The sequence below is a fragment of the Phodopus roborovskii genome, unplaced genomic scaffold (assembly GCF_943737965.1).
Source record: "Phodopus roborovskii unplaced genomic scaffold, PHOROB, whole genome shotgun sequence".
Taxonomy (NCBI): Eukaryota; Metazoa; Chordata; class Mammalia; order Rodentia; family Cricetidae; genus Phodopus; species Phodopus roborovskii.
The window spans coordinates 17,913,621-17,933,110 of NW_026126461.1; the positions used below are offsets into that span (position 1 = coordinate 17,913,621).

The 19,490-nt window shown below is 44.1% G+C and overlaps 1 protein-coding gene across 1 annotated transcript in view; it reads left to right on the top strand.

Moving 5' to 3' along the window:
- Epb41l3 (erythrocyte membrane protein band 4.1 like 3) overlaps positions 1–19,490 on the top strand; it is a 144,267-nt gene that overhangs the window by 102,408 nt on the left and 22,369 nt on the right. Inside the window, exons 7-12 of the mRNA XM_051190905.1 lie at positions 1,738–1,956; positions 2,647–2,734; positions 7,197–7,349; positions 11,260–11,357; positions 12,829–13,004; positions 16,190–16,410. Coding sequence (XP_051046862.1) covers positions 1,738–1,956; positions 2,647–2,734; positions 7,197–7,349; positions 11,260–11,357; positions 12,829–13,004; positions 16,190–16,410 — 955 coding nt within the window. The remainder of the gene's footprint in view (positions 1–1,737; positions 1,957–2,646; positions 2,735–7,196; positions 7,350–11,259; positions 11,358–12,828; positions 13,005–16,189; positions 16,411–19,490) is intronic.

Consider the following 19,490-nt stretch of genomic DNA (forward strand, 5'->3'; position numbering starts at 1 on the left):
GTCCCAAAATACCCAAGACTGGTCTACAGACAGAAATTCACGTGGTGCATTCTGGAGACTTGTAGATCAAGGCAAGGGAGCTGGTATGAGGCTCTGTCCCAGGGTTACAGACTACCTGGTTGTTATTAGTCTCCTCACCACACAGTTGCCCTTTACCTTTTTAAAACGACTGATTGCATTTATGCAGGCTCTACACACATGATCTGATCACCTCTCAACGACCCCGCCTCCCAACCTACCACACTGGGCAGGGCTAGCATTTCCGAATGTGGATTCAGGGGTAGGAGCTGGGACACAAACATCCAGGACCTTCCTTCTCCATTCTCATGCCTTTGTGGATATTTCCACCTTGTGCTTTGGGAGACCCAGCCCTCCCTGGCTTTGGTAGTGAGATTATGACCGGAGTGACTTAGTCTTGCATGTGCATGGTTTTCTTTGCGCTGTGTGTGTGTGTGTGTGTGTGTGTGTGTGTGTGTGTGTGTGTGTGATTTTCTTTGTAGCCTCGTGCCTTCTTGGAAGGTTTTTTTCAAAGAAAAGAAATTACTTGGAATGGTGTCCTCCACTTGCTGCATTGAAAAATAGTTTTAACAAGATCTTCGAGAAGAGTTAACAGTTCCAGGGCATTTCTTTTATATCTGCAGGAAATCAGGGAAAATTTGTACTCTGTCTATTTAAAGACACTTCTGCCCAGGGTTAAATACTTAGTTATGACTAATTTTGTGGTTGTATACCCTAAATGTTCTTAGATTTATAAATGCATGCACAGTTCCTGTCTACTGTGTAGTATGCATAGAGCCTGTGGGATGTGTAAGGACTCTTAATACCTGAATTGCACAGACTTCTCATCTATCCATTGCTGGACTTGCTCCCTGGAGGCCTGCACACCTCTCTCTCTCTCTCTCTCTCTCTCTCTCTCTCTCTCGCAGAGAGCAGATGACCATGAGCGTTAAATCTCGTGGGTGTTGGCATTTACCCTCCGGGTTTATCTGTTAATCTTTATTTAACTTCTTTCTTATTTTATACTTTCCTAATCTATGAATCTCAGACAGAAGATAGATCAGCTACTGATGTAGTTACTTTATGACATCATGGTAGAACTATGTGGGGGGGGGGGATGCTTTTATATTTCTCCAATTTAAAACTATTCACCTGTAATGACAACAGTCCCAGATTTCAAGGTAGGCAGTTTTTATAGAATTTGTATCAGCTAAACTCCAGGAAGTTATCACAATAAAAAAAGAGTAGAGAGTATTTGTTCTTAGAAATGCAGCTACTGAGTTCCTAAATCACAGCTGTTGGATTACCTGAGGTCACCTAGATTTTAGAATGAGCCCCCCCCCCAAGGCTGCATGGGGTCCGGTGGTTTTGTATAACAACATCCTTTTCTATTATAGTTCACCCCAACAGATTTCCGAGAGTGTGTAAATCTAGGGAAAAGAAAACATTTTTAAATGTCTTTCACTTTGCGCTTGACTGAGCCTCCTCTAGGTCCGCTAAATACTACCTGTAGCCTAGTAGTTTCTCCCTTTCTAGACTTATTATAGTTGAAATCGTTGAAAGAGTTTACTGGCCTGGGAGAAATTATTTATGAATACCTCCTTTTTTTTTTTTAATTCCTCGGAAATCTCGCCCACGAATATAATGTTTCTAGAGCGTGTTCACCCTGCAACGCCCCTTCCAGCTCCCGTCAGTGTGTCCTAAAGCCAACGTTGTCTTTGTCCCTTTGGCCCCTGGAAGGTACTACCTCTGCTTACAGCTGCGCGATGACATCGTGTCTGGGAGGCTGCCCTGCTCCTTTGTGACGCTGGCCCTGCTGGGCTCCTACACTGTGCAGTCAGAACTTGGAGACTACGACCCTGACGAGTGTGGCAGTGATTACATCAGCGAGTTCCGCTTTGCACCGAACCACACCAAAGAACTGGAGGATAAAGTGGTTGAGCTGCACAAGAGTCACAGGTTGGTTGCGGAAATGGTTTTGCAGAGAGTGCCTCAGGCCTCCAGCCCAGCTCTGATGCCAGGGGGCTCCGGGCGGGGCGGGGCGGGGCGGGGCGGGGCGGGGCGGAGGCCGCACATGGTTGTGTAGGTAAACCCCCTCTCAGAACATCCAGGCGTCTGTTTGTGAATGTTCCCACTAAGCTGTCTGTCTCGTGATCATTTTCCCGTGTATATGCTGAGAATCTCTTACCCGCCACGCTTGGGAGCAGACATGTTTCAGATTTCACATGTTTTAGACTGCTGGATAGTTGTATAAAGTAGTTGCCTGTCTTTGGGAATGAAACAAGAGTCTAAATAGGAATTTCCATTTATGTTTTGTAAACACAGAATGTGCGTGACCCCCCCCCCCCCGGGACTTTATACAGTATTTTTAGAATTCCTTTCACGTTGTATCAGTATTTTAGAAGATGCAGATTTTTGGAAAGTTCCGCTTTGGAATTTTTGAATCAGGGATGCTCAAACCTGTGTCTTCTGGTTTCCCAATGAAGGTTTTTCTTACATGATAGGAGGGAGGGAAGTGGGAGACTTTGCATCCTACCAGACAAAGGGAAAGTAGCTGAATGGCGTAGGGGAGCAAACGTGGCTATTTGCTATTCCATTTCCAATTCTAAGTGACTGGAGAAGTTTAACCACTTACTTTTTTCTAATCAGAGGGATGACGCCAGCAGAAGCAGAGATGCATTTCTTGGAAAACGCCAAAAAGCTCTCCATGTATGGGGTAGATTTACATCATGCCAAGGTACGTGTTTTCACACCCTGTCTCCGTGATTTATGTCATGTGAAGGTGTGCATCTTACAATCCCAGTCCGCTGGATTTTGTTATTACCACAAGCTGGTATTTGTACTTCATTTAAATGTAAATGAATGCTTCAAACCGTCGTGTCTGAAACCTGTCCCGTGTTAAAACAAATAGTGCTCATCTTTGTAGTTACGTACCCTTCATGTCTCAGAGTTGCATTACTGCCGTGGCTACGCTCCATGGAAGACAGCCAGGACGACGTCTCTGCTGCCTGTTGATTCCACAATAAACTTAACCCTGACTTAGGAGCCCTAGCTCACCCAGCCTTCCCTGACACAATTGTACCTCCTGTGCTGACATGTACCCTTTGTGTCCCTGCTTCTGCCCCTTCCCTGAATGAACACAACCTCTCCTCTTTCTCTGGACAGTCCCTCTCTTCTCTGTCTGTCTGTCTGAAGTTGGCCAATTGTCCAGTGCCAAGTGTTACATCTGTTATGTGTCACATACTGTTTGTGTCCCTGTTTTAAAGCCCCCACCGAGCATTCAGTAAGTTTGTGTTAAATTTAACTCTGTCTCTTAACGGTTCAGCCATTCAGGGCAAGGATTGCCTTACTGACTGGTAATGGATGCAGCGATACGGTGTTAGAAGTGCATCTTAGGAAGGAAGTAGTTGGTATTAAACCACAGGAGGGTTTTAGCTGTGCTAGGAGACAGGCTAGGCTTGACTCTGTACCACGCTTTTCCTTGAATTTCCAACTCAACATTGAAAGGATGAGTCCGCGACTACATGTCTGCTATTTAGACAGCTGTGAGCAAACATACTGTTAAAATACAGGGAAGCACTTAAAACATTTATCAACAAAATATGTGAACTCTGTTGGGACTCTTGGAGGTGGAATCATGTACTTTAGCCTTGTTCAAAAGGTCAGTCCTTAAAGATCGCGTGTAGTTTCTTCTGGCTGACACTGACAAGATCATATCAGGCCTGAATAGGAATAAGGAGTTGGCCTCTGATAGATGTCCCAGGGTAGTTGTCTTGCCTGTGAACCTGTAATGGTGGCCACACCCCTTTGGGTGTGGCTTCAGGTGGATGGAAACTAAAGGAGAGAAGCTTGAGGCGTGGCTTCCATTTATGTTCCAGTTCTGGTGGGTTAGCCAATCCGATAGGAAGGGCCGAGAAACACCCCCATGGTTCTTTGTATTTTTCTATATAAGTGTTCCCCATTTATTCGTTTATTTTGGGTCTGGTGAAGCCATTACATCCTAACCTTCATCCCAGTTTCACAGTCTGGACCTCAAAAGAATGTGTGATTGCAGGCTCCCAAGGAAGCAAGTCTCTTTTATTCTGAGGCCTAGAGATAAAGAAATTCCAGCTGGCCAAAGCCAAGCAAACATCCCAGCACCGTGGTAAACAGAGAAGGAAGCCTGTGTTCTCTAAGTCCCGTTGATAAGTGGGAGAGCTCTGGAGTTGACTTTTGGGGAACATGGCAAACCTACTGTGAGCTTGGACTGGAAAATATAGACATCTAGATTTCATGAGTCTTTTGATTGGAGATGTCTTTGGCTCACCATGAACATCACCAAGAACAAGCACCTCTAAGTCACATATCCTAAGATGTCTATGGGTATGGCCAGGGCTCCTGGCAGCGGTATACCAGTAAATGCCGAGCTCCTTGACGTACGTGTGTGTGTGTGTGTGTGTGTGTGTGTGTGTGTGTATGTGTGTGTGTGTGTGTGATCACAGCAGTAGGTTCCTTTTTCACTCATTTTTTCCCCTACATTATGCCAGATATGCATACAGTGAGATTTTATTTTAAATCATCTTCATATTTTCTCCATTTGTCTAAAAGGTGAAGAAATGAACACGATGAGACAATCCGAGTGAATGTGGCTTGGCTTTTGTGTTATGTCATGCACTGTGATTCATCTACTACCTAGACATAGAAATTAGCTCATCCTTTGGGGAAGGAGGGCCACTCAGGGTGTGTCACTGATACAGGAAAAAAAAATCAAGCCACTTAACCTCACAGTACCCACTGAACTTAAATAGATGGCTGCTTTTATATAGTAATATGATCTGAAATTATGCCAATTAGGAATAATGAATTACGGAAGTAGAATGCATCCTGTTATAGGATTTTATCTGGATATTAAGTATAGCGAATGATTCGGTTGTAGACCTCATTTTCTCATGAAGCCGCACTCCATTGTTTCAAGAAGGAGATTGACTAAATTAAATCAGTGCTAATTTCTGGTCATCAGTGAGGCAATTGTCTCATGCGGATGGCATGAGTGTCTCGGAACTCAAGGATCCCCTTACACGTTCTGGATTGCGATCTTGGACTCAAGAGCTCATCACAAGGAGTAAATAACCATACATGATGATCTTGTGTTTGGGAAACCTACCCTGAATAATTTGTTTTCTTTTAGGAAATCTTTATGTACTCATTTTTCAGTATGCATCTCAACTAGGTTTTGCCAAAGCTATTTATTTTACGTAAGATTATGAAGAGTGTGTGTGTGTGTGTGTGTGTGTGTGTGTGTGTGTGTGTGTGTTCCTATCAGATGCCCTATGGATGAAATATCGAAGGACAGTAATCGTTTATAGTTACTCTGAAGGGAGAAGGGATAGGTGTGGGGATATATACATGTCACCTGAGCACTCCAGTGGCAAAGGCAGGAAGGTTGAGAGTTTGAGGCCACCAGAGGCACATAAAGATCTCTGAAGTCTGTAGCCAGCTGATAGAGCAAAGCCCCAGGTTAAATCGCCAATGCTGCGAGAAAACATGGATGGATGGATGGATGGATGGATGGATGGATGGATGGATGGATGTGATTTCAAGGAATAACAGAATGCTTTGCCCTCATCAGGACAGGCTGCCACACCCTGGGTCTGTCCACAGTTCCAGCACAGTAGGTGTGTGAACGCCGCCATAGACAAATGCCCCGAGAAGGCAATGGAATCTTCAGTGCCAACTGTCCTTGAGGGTTATCTCAATCTGTGGCTTTGGCAGACATTTTGATACAGAAATATCTTTTGTTGTTGTAGTAGTTAATGAGCAACAGACTTCATATTTTCATGTTTTTATTCACCTTTGCTTTCAACAAACTCGTTGACTTGGGTACCTGCTGGGCAGTTACAGGGGCAAAGCAGAGTGCAGTTCTAGCCAAGTACACATTCAGGGGAGGGAGAGGCAGGGGGGCTTGGTCCCAGCACCACTGCCAGGCAGATGTGGAGGCTGATGCAGGTGGCTTAGGGAGCCACACACAGTAAATGCACAGGGGTAGGCCTTCCCCGCCTCCTCCATGTGTGAAGGGCACCGTGTCCTTCATGTGCGGTGACATAATAGGCAGTGAGAATATAGATAACAATGGAAATGGTTTTAAGATCATTTTCCTCTTTGGACAAAGACATAAATCTGTTTATATCTAAAGGAAAAATGACTCAAAGAGCAGCTGCTGAAACATCGCCTCTCCCTGCTGGCCTGTCTGCTTATGCTCCGGGGCCGTCCCTCCTAGTGGCCATCAGCACAGACTGGCTGGTGTTCAGGCATCAATACCAGTGACTTGGGGGGGGGGCATCAGGTTACAAGTTCTTCGGTTGCACCTTCAAATTCAAGCCCCCACCACTAAGGGTCCCCCCCCCTTGTTTTATTATAAAATGATAAAACCCCGACTTCAAATCATTTCACTTTATGGAATAAGTTGGTATCAAATAGAGTATATTTCCTAGGTCTGGAGAGATGGCTCAGCCGTTAAAGGCTAGGCTCACAACCAAATAGAGTATATTTCCAAGTAAAAATAGTTGACTTGAAACTGTTGTACTGTTTTCAGACGTTAGTGTTTTCAAGTGAAAGGTTTTTTTCATCCTGGAAACATCCGGCTCTCTTGCTCATGGTGAGGGTCATAGAAACCTCCCACCACGTACAAGAACAACGTATGGCCCCTGTATGTTTTTTTTCACCATTCCATCTCCATTCTCAAGTGACTCCAAGCTTGCAGGCCCATGCCACCTACCAGAGAGAGCCCTACATGTCACTTCCTGGACAGGACCTGCTTCTGAAGCCTCGCGTGCACCTCACATAACATTCTGGTGCCATCCGGTCTTTTATCCTTCAGCGTTACCACGGAAGTCCATCTTCCGTGGCACTGGGTGACTCCATGCCTCAGAATTTTATAATGAAGACTGTGTGTGTGTGTGTGTGTGCGCGCGCGCGCACACGTGCGCGCAGTATTAGTGTTGTAAGTCTCATATACTCGGGTGAATTGATTTACCTTCACCGGCCCTCCATAGTGAATAATACCATCATTAAAATGCTATTATGTAGCACTGGTGTTTTAAAAATCGCCACAGTATTTTTCATATTTAAATTAGTCAATTATAACTTCTGTCACGGAGACCTGAATCTTGGACGTGCAGGAAATGGAAATAAGTGAGATACTGCTGCATTGTTTCTTTCAGGATTCAGAAGGAGTAGAAATTATGTTAGGAGTCTGTGCAAGTGGCCTATTGATATACCGTGACCGGCTTCGAATAAACAGGTTCGCTTGGCCCAAGGTCCTAAAAATTTCATATAAACGGAACAACTTCTACATTAAAATCCGGCCAGGAGAGGTAAGTACACCATATTTTCATAGGCTTTGGGAAGAAAGGCTCCAAGTGCAAGCAGAAATATAAGTTACATGTTTCAGAGTTCCAAGCTTGTGTTACAGGGAGAATTTATGTCTAAATGCCTCTGAGAATTTGTCATAGGTTTCTCCAGTAAATAGTAACAGAATGTTCCCTTCTTTTTAGGTTATTCAGACTTCTTTTTAACCAACTGCATGCATACATTAACTGAAAGAACTTTTAAAATCATATTTTAGTGTAGAATCAAGTTTCCTGCCTAATTTTTGTTTGTGTACTTCAAGCTGTGACGAAGAGCTCTGTTTCTCTGTGTCCCTATAAACCCACTCCCCATGTGTCCCCCTGTAAATCTGGCTGTTCACCCAACTCAAGAGCTTCAGGAACAGGAAACATGTTCTCCATGTGAATTATGTAGCTTTTTTTTAATTAGATAAACTAAATATAAGAACTGCTAATACTCTTTAAGCAACAACTTACACAGCAAATTTATGTCTTCCTTGATGATTTGTACATAGTAAGCTATAAGTGCCTGCTCCTCAACACGCACTTAGGAGAAAATTAAATATTACCTAATATTTTTAATAGGTGTGGTTAGTATATTAAAGGCTGTTCATTTATGACACTGAACACTTCCTGGTATAATACAAGGATCATCTCCTTTAAGAATTTTACCTCTCCACTGGAGCTTCTGAGTGAAAAATCATTTTTAGAAATTAAAATATGAGGCTGGAGAAATGGCTCTGTGGTTAAGAGCACTTGGTGCTTATGTAGAGGACACAGATTCAATTACCAGAACCCACATGGCAGCTCATAAACATCTGTGACTCCAGTTCCAGGGAATCAGATGCCCTCTTCCAGAAGTCTCCTCACGCACTGGCCAGGAAAATGGTGCACTTACACACATTCAAACAAAACACTCACTCGTATGAAATGAACCTTTAAAACGTCTAAAATTTAAAATTTAGGTCAGCTACCATATTTAATGAAAATATAAAACCATAATTAAAATCACATACTAAGTCTTTCACATGATTATACCTGAAATTGTAGTGTTTTAAAATACAGTTCTTAAAAGACTATGTGATAAACATACGTTCATTTGAATGCAGTAAAAAAAACTTGAGTGATCCCGTTTCCTGTCGGACAGTATGCTGAGCATTAGAAATAGATAAATATTACCTGCTCTTTCTCTTAAGGCATTTTCCTGCTTATTTTCCACTGAGCAGAGAAACAGTGGCTGCCCAACGCTGTAATACTGTGTTACAGACGAGATGCTGCCCTGTAGATGTGGGGTGGGCAGTGTTGGGGGAAGTCGGAAGGGAGAGCTGGTGGCATGAACTAACAGACAGCCATGGCCCATGGAAGGTTTCGATAAGAACACAGCACACAGGAGAAACACTTTGCATTCATAGATTTCATAATGAAATCCAACTACGTAGTGTGTGATAGGACCCAGGCGGCTCAGAGGCTGCCGGAAGAGAATGGAGGGCACAGGTTTTCAGGAAGGTTCTGGGCAGAACCGGGAAGCTTTGGGGCTGAGTAGGGAAGGGTGCGGAGTAAAGGGAGATGTTTCCCTTCACTTACCCAAGAGTGAGAGGTTTTGGTTCCCATGAGTAAAACAGACAGGTGATTTTAAACGTGAGGGGAAGTTTGTGGCAATTTTTCAGAAAACAGTCAGTATTCAAATTCCTTTAACCCGGTTTCTCTTAGTTAAAATTATTAGCAGTTTGCCATTTTTTTTTTAGCATTAAATTTTAAGAACCATGAAGGAGAACTAATAAAGGTCTTTTAAAAATGCCAGAATGACTCAATCACTTGGTAGTCCTGCTGGGGTAAAGGCAGACTTTCAGGATTGCTTCTTGCACAGTAGGCAATAAGTAGTCACCAGCTATGTACAACTTATCGAAGGCCTTAGTAGGCATGGTATACATTTCCCAAAGAACAGGAAGGGTTCAAAAGAAGCCCTAATCAGTTGAGGTCAAGAGAGGGGCAGGCGGAAGACCGCCTCGGACATTAGGGACCAAATGCCACGTGACATGAGCCTCTGAGAAAAGCCATCCTCTAGCATCGTTGTGGGCTCCACAGAGGGCTTGCGGAACGTGGACCGAGGAAAGGTGTGCCATGAACCAGTAAGAGGTGGGAAGCAGTACAGCACCTCCCGGGAGCATTACCTTGAGCAGTGAGCTACCAAGAGGCTGCAGAGGGTGGTTCCTGGTCTGTAAATATGAAAGGGAGTGGTGAGTAAGAGTTTGGTCCTGGCAGAAGCAGGTGCAAAGGGACTTCTATCCATCATACTCATATTTGAGTTGCACACAAAGCTCTGCAGATACTAACCAAAGCAGAGAACACATCAGCAGACTGGCGGAGGGCTGGGGGGCCGCTCATCCTGTGCCAAGGGCAGCAGAAAACTGGTCTGTCCCCACTAATGAGCAGCTAGAAGTGGAGAGAGGCTTTACAAAGGCAGACAGGGGACTGGGTTGGATGGAGGTGACTACCAGATAAGGCACTTGGAGGAGGAGGAGCTTCCAGTGATCTGTAGCCGTCACTTAACAGAGCTGACAATGAATCTGACATTTCAAAATACATAGTAGGAATGGTTTGGAATACTCCCGGCATCGAGTCATGTACACGTGTGAGGTGACAGATGTGCAAACACCTCTGATCCGGTCATCACACTGTGTGTCCTTTGAAATCCCACAGCGTACTCCAGAAATATGTACACTTATTATATGACCTTAAAAATTTTGCAAAAAAAAAAAAAAATTTTTTTTTTAAAGAGGAGAGAAATTCCTCCCAGCATCTTACATGGAGAATGGGCCTGGGCAGGAGTGTCCTGCTCTTAGATGTTAGATGCAGGACTAAAGAATAGTACTTAGTCAACAACACAGTACTCAGAGGGACCTTCGGACAACTTTTCTACCACTGAAGAGCCAACGCAAATGAAGCTGGGAAAGGCAATGTTTGATGTGTTTCACGATTCCCCCAAATACGTCAGCTAACAGGAAGACGAGGTCAGTGGGAATCGTACCTCCCACGCCTGCAAATAGGATTCCCTTTCCTTCATGCTTTGCCACTTGAGCTACTCTTGATGGTGAAATCAACCGCCCTGTGCTTTTGGATTAAGCCTGTATGTGTGAGGCTGCCCTCTGCTGGCCGGATGTTCGATGTCTACAGACACTGACAGTGGCTGTGCATCTGGGGGAGGAAAACAAAATGCTAAGACATGACAGGGAAGGACAGATATTTCATCTTGAAGGCTTAAATGGCTGACAGAGAACCATCTGAAGATTCTCAAGTAGCTGGGAAATATGAAAAATGTGGTCTGCCAGTCTGTGATGTATAATACTGAGAGGTTTTAGCAGTCGCCACTATATATAAACACACACAGGGGAGCTCAGCATCGTCAGAGAACTAAGCACCAGCTGTGCAGAAAGAATATGTATTTCCAGGTAGGCACTAGGTGAAAATGTTTTCTCTGTGCCTGCAGTAGGTGACGTCTACATTTTAATTTCTGGGGATTTTAATTCAGGTCCTCGTGCCTGTACTGAGGTGATCGGTGACAAAACATGGAAACGTAACTTCAAATGAGGTCAGGACGAATTGATCTCTGGAGGGAATCCACACAGCCCCCTGATTTGTGTTTAGATTTCGTAAAGCGTGTGATGGTACAGAATGTCGAGTTACCTGCACATCGGGCATTTTAAGGTGATAGATAAAAGATTGTTTTAAAGTGTGAGTTCCGCACGTAACAGTCGACTCTGTAGGTAGGTAACCAGAGGAGTTATGGTGGGCTGTAGGTCTGTAGACTATTTGCAAGGCTTTTATTTATAAAGCACCGAACTGAACTTTAATCTTTCCTGTGTTGTTTATTCATTCACTCATTCATTCATTCATTCAGTTTGAACAGTTTGAAAGCACCATTGGGTTCAAGTTGCTGAACCACCGCGCTGCCAAACGCCTCTGGAAAGTGTGTGTGGAACACCATACATTTTTCAGGTAGGGGGAGAGTACTTGGGTTTCTTCCTAACTCCGATTTTGAACCGTTGGGGCCACTTGTAGCAGGGGGAAAGTTGTAGAGGAAAACATCGTGGGCCCTTCCTATTCCTTAACCACAATGGTCACTGTGTCTCCTCTTGGTCCCTCCCTCCTCCCTCCTCTGTTGGGGAGGGAGGAGAGTTGCACAGGCACACGCATGTCACTGTACACATAGAGGTCAGAGGACAAGCTTGGGTGTCTGTCCTCACCCCCCCACACCGCGTTTAAGACAAGCCCTGTTGTTCACTGCTGTCTACACCGGGCTGGACTGCCATCTCCCTTTAGACATGTTTATATCACAGGATCCACCCTACCCAGGTTTAAGTGAGCTCTGGGGACCTGAACTCGGATTCTCATACTTGTGTGGCACACACGCCATTTCTTTCTTTCTTTCTTTCTTTTTTTTTTTTTTTTTTAAAGATAATCTCACTGTGTACTCCAAGCTGTCCTGAGGCTCCCAGTCCTCCCCCATCAACCCCCTGCTCCCATATCCAGCTCACACTGAGCTTCTTGATAAAAAAAAAAAAAAAAAGAAAAGAAAAAAAAAAAAACCTAAAAGAACAAATCTCAAGAAGAATTTTCCTTAATTTATCTTGTATTATCCACTCTTGACCTTTCTTTATTATTGAGTGTTTTTGTCATTTTATTTCATAGTCTTAAGTATCCTGTTCTCTGTGTGTGTGTGTGTGTGTGTGTGTGTGTGTGTGTGTGTGTGTGTGTTAGAAACAAGGTCTCCTTTAGCCCAGGTTGACCTTGAACTCAACTCACTGTGTATTGAGGATGACCTTGATGGGGGATGTCCTTCTGTATATGTTTCTCTTATTGATTGATAAATAAAATGTTATCCAGACAATGAGGCAGAAAGGACTAGAATGAGGAGAATTCTGGGAAAGGTAGGCAGAGAGAGCCCGCCAAAGAACAGTTGCCATGTAGACCACAAAGGAATAGCAGGTCTGGAACCTTCTCCAGTAAGATAAGACCACGTAGAAATATTATATTAATAGAAATGGGTTAATAATTAAGACAGAGCTAGCCAGTAAGAAACTCTAGCCATCATCCAACATGACCTTGAACCTCTAGCTCCTAAATGCTAGGACTACAGGCATATACCGTCATACCCAACTTAATAATTCTTTTGTCTTTCTCTTTTTATTTGTAGTGCTAGGGAATAGAACCCAAAGCCTTGGCATACTAGGCAAGCATTCTACCACCAAGTTATATGCTCTGAACGTTCATCTCTCTTCTGCCTGGCCCCCCCATTTTGCTTCAACTTTTGTGTAACATCCTGGTTAATACATATTGTGTTGATAATGTTTCCTATAAATTCAAATTCATTTAATCACACATGTGCTGAACAGAAAGCAATACAATCAGCTTTAAACACTGTCTGGGCATGAGTTAACTTTTTTGGCGATTTCTTTAACGCCTTTAGACTATTACTGCCAGAAGCACCTCCAAAGAAATTCCTGACCTTGGGCTCCAAGTTCCGTTACAGTGGCAGAACTCAGGCGCAAACGAGAAGAGCCAGCGCATTGATAGACCGCCCAGCGCCTTACTTCGAGCGCTCCTCCAGCAAACGTTACACCATGTCTCGCAGCTTGGATGGAGGTAGGCATTACTAACTGGTTCTCTGTAACTCTACAGCAGGGCATGTGAAATGACCATGAGCTTTGAGCAAACAGAGTTTATCCCCTCGTACTCTGAGAAATAACGCACTCTGAGAGTAAATCTGAGCAGATGAATGGCAGGTTTTAAACATTCTCCATTAAAACATTATCCATGTCCAGTCTGTTTTATCGTGAGCTCATGTTGGAATATGTTGGTACTTGGAGGGTGAGGATCTTGTCTTTAACAGACAGGGCCTGGGGGAAGACATCTTCACTCTAAATGTAGGACTGGCACATTCTAGAGTTAAGTTCTATTCTAGGCAGATCTTCGGGGGTTAACAGGAAGAAAACTACGTGTTAAATACATCTCTAAAAGTTAAAGAGGATGTTATCTGTCTGCTTGTGATAGGTGGGAGAGAGCATCTCTGTGGTGAATGACCCTGTCTGCTGTCTAGTCGAACACAGACAGCCAGAGATGATCCAGCAACTCACAAAGGGAAGAGCATGATCCAGAGTTGTCAGTAGGGGTGGTTTGTCTACTGTGTGTGAATTGGTCCTTCACAGCAGAACCTATGCTTCATGCTCCAGAGTTTGACAGCATTGGTGAGGCTTAGGACCTGGTTGTGGGCAGGGCTCTGGTATCTAATTCCGCACATGGCCATGGCTTGGCTGATCCAGGGAAGACTCATCCTGGATGAGTAAAGAATTAGACATTTCTGAAAGGTGTCCACACTTTTAATAGGTAAGCCTGAGTGAAAGGGGAAAAATTAGACTTCCTGGGGCCCTTTTTACCCATCTAGATTTCCCTGCTACTCCTCGCTGGGTCTCAGCTCCCCTCAACCCATTCCCCACATCCCATGATTAAGAAGCAGCTATGCTGGTACTATGAATGCTGTGTCATATATGTAGCTACTGAAATAGAAGCAACACTAGTCTAGGTACCTAGGAAAACACATAATAAAGCCCAGGCCTTCTGTTTCAGTCATATAAAAAATGGACATAAGACCACCTTCAACGGGATTGTTATGAGGAGAAAAGATGATGTATGGGAAAGCTTTGTAGGCTGGCCACGTTGATTACAAACAGCCTTCTTATTTGAAGGTTCTGACTCTACAGTCAACCAAATATAGACTGAAAATGTGGGTGGAATATACGAGCAACTCCAGGATCCCAGGTTGAGTTCTGTCCCCAGCTGACAGATAATGATAGACAGGCATACGGATAATTGATAGATAACTGCAACACTTCTAACGTTTCTTCCCCCCTTTAAACAAAAATCACATCCATACTGAATACACGAAGACTGTTTTCTTTTATCTTTCTCTAAACAGTACAATGTGATAACTACTTGCACATTATTTACATAGTGTTAGATATTAAAAAACAGTAGAGATGGAGTAAACACTACAGGCAGATGCGCACAGATTGTATGTGAGAAGCGTGCCGTGCTCTGTAAGGGACTCAAGCGTCTACAGATTAAATATTCAGAGACACGCCACAGTAGATGCCAAGAGAGGATGCTGCCCTTCTGCATCTTTCCTTATTCCTAGACCCAAGACCATTTGCAGTTGAATTAAGACATGAAGATCTCCGTGTCAACGCCGAGCTTTTCTTTCCGCTCTTTAGAAACTCTCTGCTAACCATTTGTATGCTCTCTAAGTCAATATTTGAGGAAGTTCTGTAGAGTCTCGTGCCTTTCTACCCGCTGAACGCCACCTACTTTGCTCAATGGCGGGCGCCCGAGGGAATGTAGTTGTCGGGGTTGCTTTCCTCATGGTCTTTGTGTGAAAACAGAAGACAATCGTGAAATCAGTGTACTAATAGCACGCTGTCTCTTCCTTTCTGCCCAGCAGTGATGTTAGTATGTGTTGTCTCACTCCTTGTCCTGCCAGTTCTAGTATGTTTCCCGCTCCGCAACCGGCTGCCACGCCTGCACGTTGGAACATTAAACTGCTTTTGGCAAGACAGCAGCCTGCATATAACAGTGTAACTGGCTGCAAAAAAAAAAAAAAAAAAAAAAAAGTCTCATAAGCTTTTCATCATCACCACAGAGAGGCAAAGAATATCTTAGTGAAAGATTTCATTTAGACTCCTTTTGTTTTCTTTTTGTTGGTGTGAATTCAGGTCGTATCTTTGCCTGTGATCAGCAGAGGGATATTTGAAAAGATGTGTTTACAAATTTCAGTGTTTTTTGTTTGTTTGTTTGTTTGTTTGTTTTCATCATGCCTAAGCCCTAAAAGAATGACTGGCAAACTTTAAACTTGATCAGAATGAAACATTAGACTAAATGCAGCATCTTTTACTAAGACAACAGCTGGGATGAGGGGCTTACCCTCACATCCCTAAGCTAACACGGTCTGCCTCTGCGTGGGTCTAGCTGGGCTGCGGAGCTGAACCTCACAGCACTGTGCTCACACGGTCTGCCTCTGCATGGGTTTTGCTTGCTAGCAACATTTGTCTTGTTTTCCCCAAATAGTAGAGATGAGAAGGAATGTGTGGGCATATCCATGTGGCATTGTGTTTCAAGTGCAATGGAGACTGAAACATTTCCTTACATCAGTTGAGACGGATGCCCCTTCTAAATTTCATAATCTCTGCCAAATTATTAAATCTCGTCACTATGCTTTGAGCCTTTGTGTCGATGAACTTTTCAACATTGGGAAACAATAGAAATAATTCCATTGCTCCTTTAGTGGATGCCACTTGTGTGGATATGCTCAAAGTCAAGCGGTTAGAGGATTTGATGCAAATGCTGCCGGGAATTCTTGAGCTTACTATGAATTTGGTGCGAATGCCCAGCCAGTGCTCCTGGGCTGCCCCTCCTTCCTCACTGGAGATATGTGAATGCTAAGCATTATCTGGGGTTCAAGACATGGATATTTAAATCATTTTAAAGCGCTGCTTCAGGTGATGCAGAGAGACATTGCTTGGATAAAAGTCCCCATAGCTCTCCTCAGCCCTGTGCAAACTGGCCTGATGTGGGTTTTTTTATTTTAATTTTATTTAAATTAGAAACAGTCTTGTTTTATATATCAATCCCAGTTCCCTTTCCCTCCCATCCCACCCCCGCAGTCTGATGTTTTATACTGGTGTTTTTCTCCTAGTAAAGGTACAGTGTGGCGTTGCTGTTCTCTATTCTGACTCAACTGTTTGGGATTTTATTTCCCCGGTTATATTTGCTTATAGCATCAGTGAATGAGAACCATGAAATATACATGAAGGACTCTATGTCTGCTGCAGAGGTTGGCACAGGCCAGTACGCCACAACAAAGGGCATCTCTCAGACCAACTTGATCACCAGTGTGACTCCGGAGAAAAAGGCCGAAGAGGAGCCTGGTGAGGAAGAGGACAGAAGGACGAAGGGCGAGGAAGCCACCCCTGTCACCGCCCTGCGGCACGAGGGAAAGGTACAGCTCCCGGCTGCCTCCTAGAGCTGTCCTTGCCTTTACTAACGGCTCAGTGGTTCTGAGAAGGTAGACCAGAAGTACCAAGGTGAAGGAGGCATCCCAACTCCCACACTGGTCATGCTCATGTCGGGTTTTACTACATTATTATTATTATTATTATTATTATTATTATTATTATTATTATTTCAGCATATTCTCTTAAAGTTGTTTTCTTAACTTTTGGGGAAGTTTTAACAAGGAATGTGCTTTACAAGACTTTCAACAGCTGTTCTTGGTGGATCTCTTTAAAAATACTTTAGATGGCACAGTATTTTTTTTTTCTAATTGGACTCAAATTTTACAACTGTTACCAATGCTATTGTCTGTTTCTGGCCCCGTTCTCCTTCCCAGTATGGTATGCTTCCTTGGCTATTCAGGAAACAGGTCTCCCTTTTTTTCTGATGACATGTACACTCAGTGACTGTAGCCTGGGTGTTTATGTCTAATCTCTTAGTCTTCTAACTGTAATCTGCAAAGCATTGATCTGCTGCAGTGGAGAAGAAAAGTGGATTTGACATAATATCAATTTTCATTCATTGCACGTCATGATGTCACTCCCCCGAATTAGATTCCATAAGTTTTAGTTTTTAGTTTCAGATTCATTTCCAATGACCCCTGTAATGTACAGGGCGCACTGGAGGCAGGGAAATGAACCCTCTTACAGCCTCTGCGTTATCCCAAAATGCAGTTCATTTAATTCCCCGGTGCTTTGTGGCATAGGAATGTTCTTGAAAAAACAGTGTATGGGGCTGCATGGGGCCTTCTTCCCATATGAGTTCAACAGCCTCTTAGCCAAGTAGTTAGTGCATCGGATGAATGATGTCAGCTTCCATTTCTAAGAATGTGGCTTAGTGATAAGGGGCTGGCCTAGCGTGTGTGGACCCTTAGTTTAATACCCAATACCTAAACTGAACAAATAAACGCTTTCTATAGTAGATGAAAATACTCCAAATCACCCAGTCTACTGTTCTGCTTTTCCTATTAGGGACAGGGTCTTTGTTTTCCGAACACACACACACAGTCAGCACAGAATCGAAAATGATGACCTGGCCTTTGGGTCACTTCTGCTGTCCAAATGTGCTTCGTTCTAATTTGGCTTTTACATTCTCCTCATAGCTTAAACCAATGTCAGATCTTATAGCTGGGAAATGGGGGAGGGGTAAATCCACCTGGAATGCAAACATGGAAGGTTCTTATCCCTGGTTGCTTCCAATTCTCCTGAAATTATCGGTGCCTACAAATGATTCTCGTGGCTGTGAAACTGCACGTGAATGGCAGACAAATAGAAAGGATTTTTATGTTTGCTCCCAAAGTAGGTCCAGGTTTTCTCCTTTTATTTTGTTTTTGAGAGACCATCCTCTGACCTAGACATGTAGGAAGAAGCAGCTTCGTTCCATCTTACTCTGTGCCATGGCTGGAGGAAACAGAAGGAAGTAGAAAGCTACCATAGTAACCCCAGTCCCTGGGGAAGGTGGCGTTTCCACAGAGCCCTCTGGAAGGCTGTAGCTGAGCTCTGACGGGGTGCTGGCTATCTACATTTCCCCAATGCATAGCTGACTATCCAAACACACTCTAATACACGGCACAGGAGACTGAACCATAATCTTACTCTTTTCCATCTTCAAAAGCTACATGGACGCTGCTTATTTTTTAACCAAAATGAGCATGCACTGCCAGAAATAATGTCTAAGAGACTGTTTGCCAGGCTACCTGGGGAGGGGCCTGTTGCTATGACCAATGGCCAGGGCAGTGTCTAGCTGCCTAGGGACAGTGGCCTTCCTGAAGGGGGCCGCTGGTAACATCTGCATTGTTCTTAGCTGTGTGAGGCTTGTGCAGACTCCTGTTTGGGATGCAATGTTCAATGTCAAGCGCGAGTATCCGAGAATCATTTCAAAGGCTGGCACATCCTGATAAGCTTCTACCTGGGCAGTGACTCCATCCATCCCTCAAGCCTCGGATGTGGTTTTATTTGTGCATTTTCTTCCCCCTTTGTTGCTACATTTAATCGCTTCTCTCTGAGTCAGGATTGGATAACCACCACCAAGCAGGCTGAGTAATTTTCATGCTCTCAAGCTGCTAGGTAGCACACACACACACACACACACACACACACACACACACACACACACGGCAGGCAGAGCAGCTGAAGAAGCCTATGTCAAGCTCCACATACCCTGGCCTTGAATTTTCCCTGGTATATAACCTCCTGGGGCTTTGCCCCAGCCTGCTCAGGGACTCCTCGCTTCTGGCTTTGGCCACTAAGACTTCCAGGGTTCCAGAAAGTGGCATCGATTATCCAATCTCACAAAAGCGGGAGCATGTATGCATGCTTTATCAATTGTGTGAAGGATTCAGACCTCAGCTGTAAACATTATCCTTTATGTTTAGGAATGTTTAGGGAATCCAGAGGCGAGGCTGAGAAATTACAACCTTCCATTAAATGTAGACCATATGTAGCAGAAACCAAACACATAGGAACCATGTTCAAGAAAAGAAAACTTTTCTTTTGGCTCGTCCACTTCCTTAAACCACTAACTAGTAAAGTCTTGTTCAGCCACCCAAATAAAAAGCCAGAAGTTATGAACCAGAGGAGTTTCCCCTGTCTGTGGGAGCCAGAGAGTCCTGGACTGCTCACAGCTGCTGCCCGTATTAGGCATCTGTAACTGTTATCGCTCAAATCAGACAGGAGCGGGGCCAGAAACTATTTTTAACTCCATCAGACTTTGAATTGTATTTCATTTTATTTTTGAGCCCAGCTGTGCTGTGGGCACCGGGTCTGTTACCTGGAAACCAGGAGGGGGTGCTGTTGAAAGCCTTGATTTTCATTTATTAGGGCTGTGCGCCCTCAGGCATGTCTATGCGGGATTCCTCAGGGCAACCTCTGTTCTGCCTTTTGACAAGGTCCCTGCCCGTGTGTGATGGTCTCCCGGGAGAGCCCTAGTCCTCCTCAGTGTGGCTGCCAAGCAGCGACGACGAGGACTCTAAAACTCTTGCTTCACGGTTTTGTGCCGATGCCCACGAGAAAGTTGACTAATCGTACT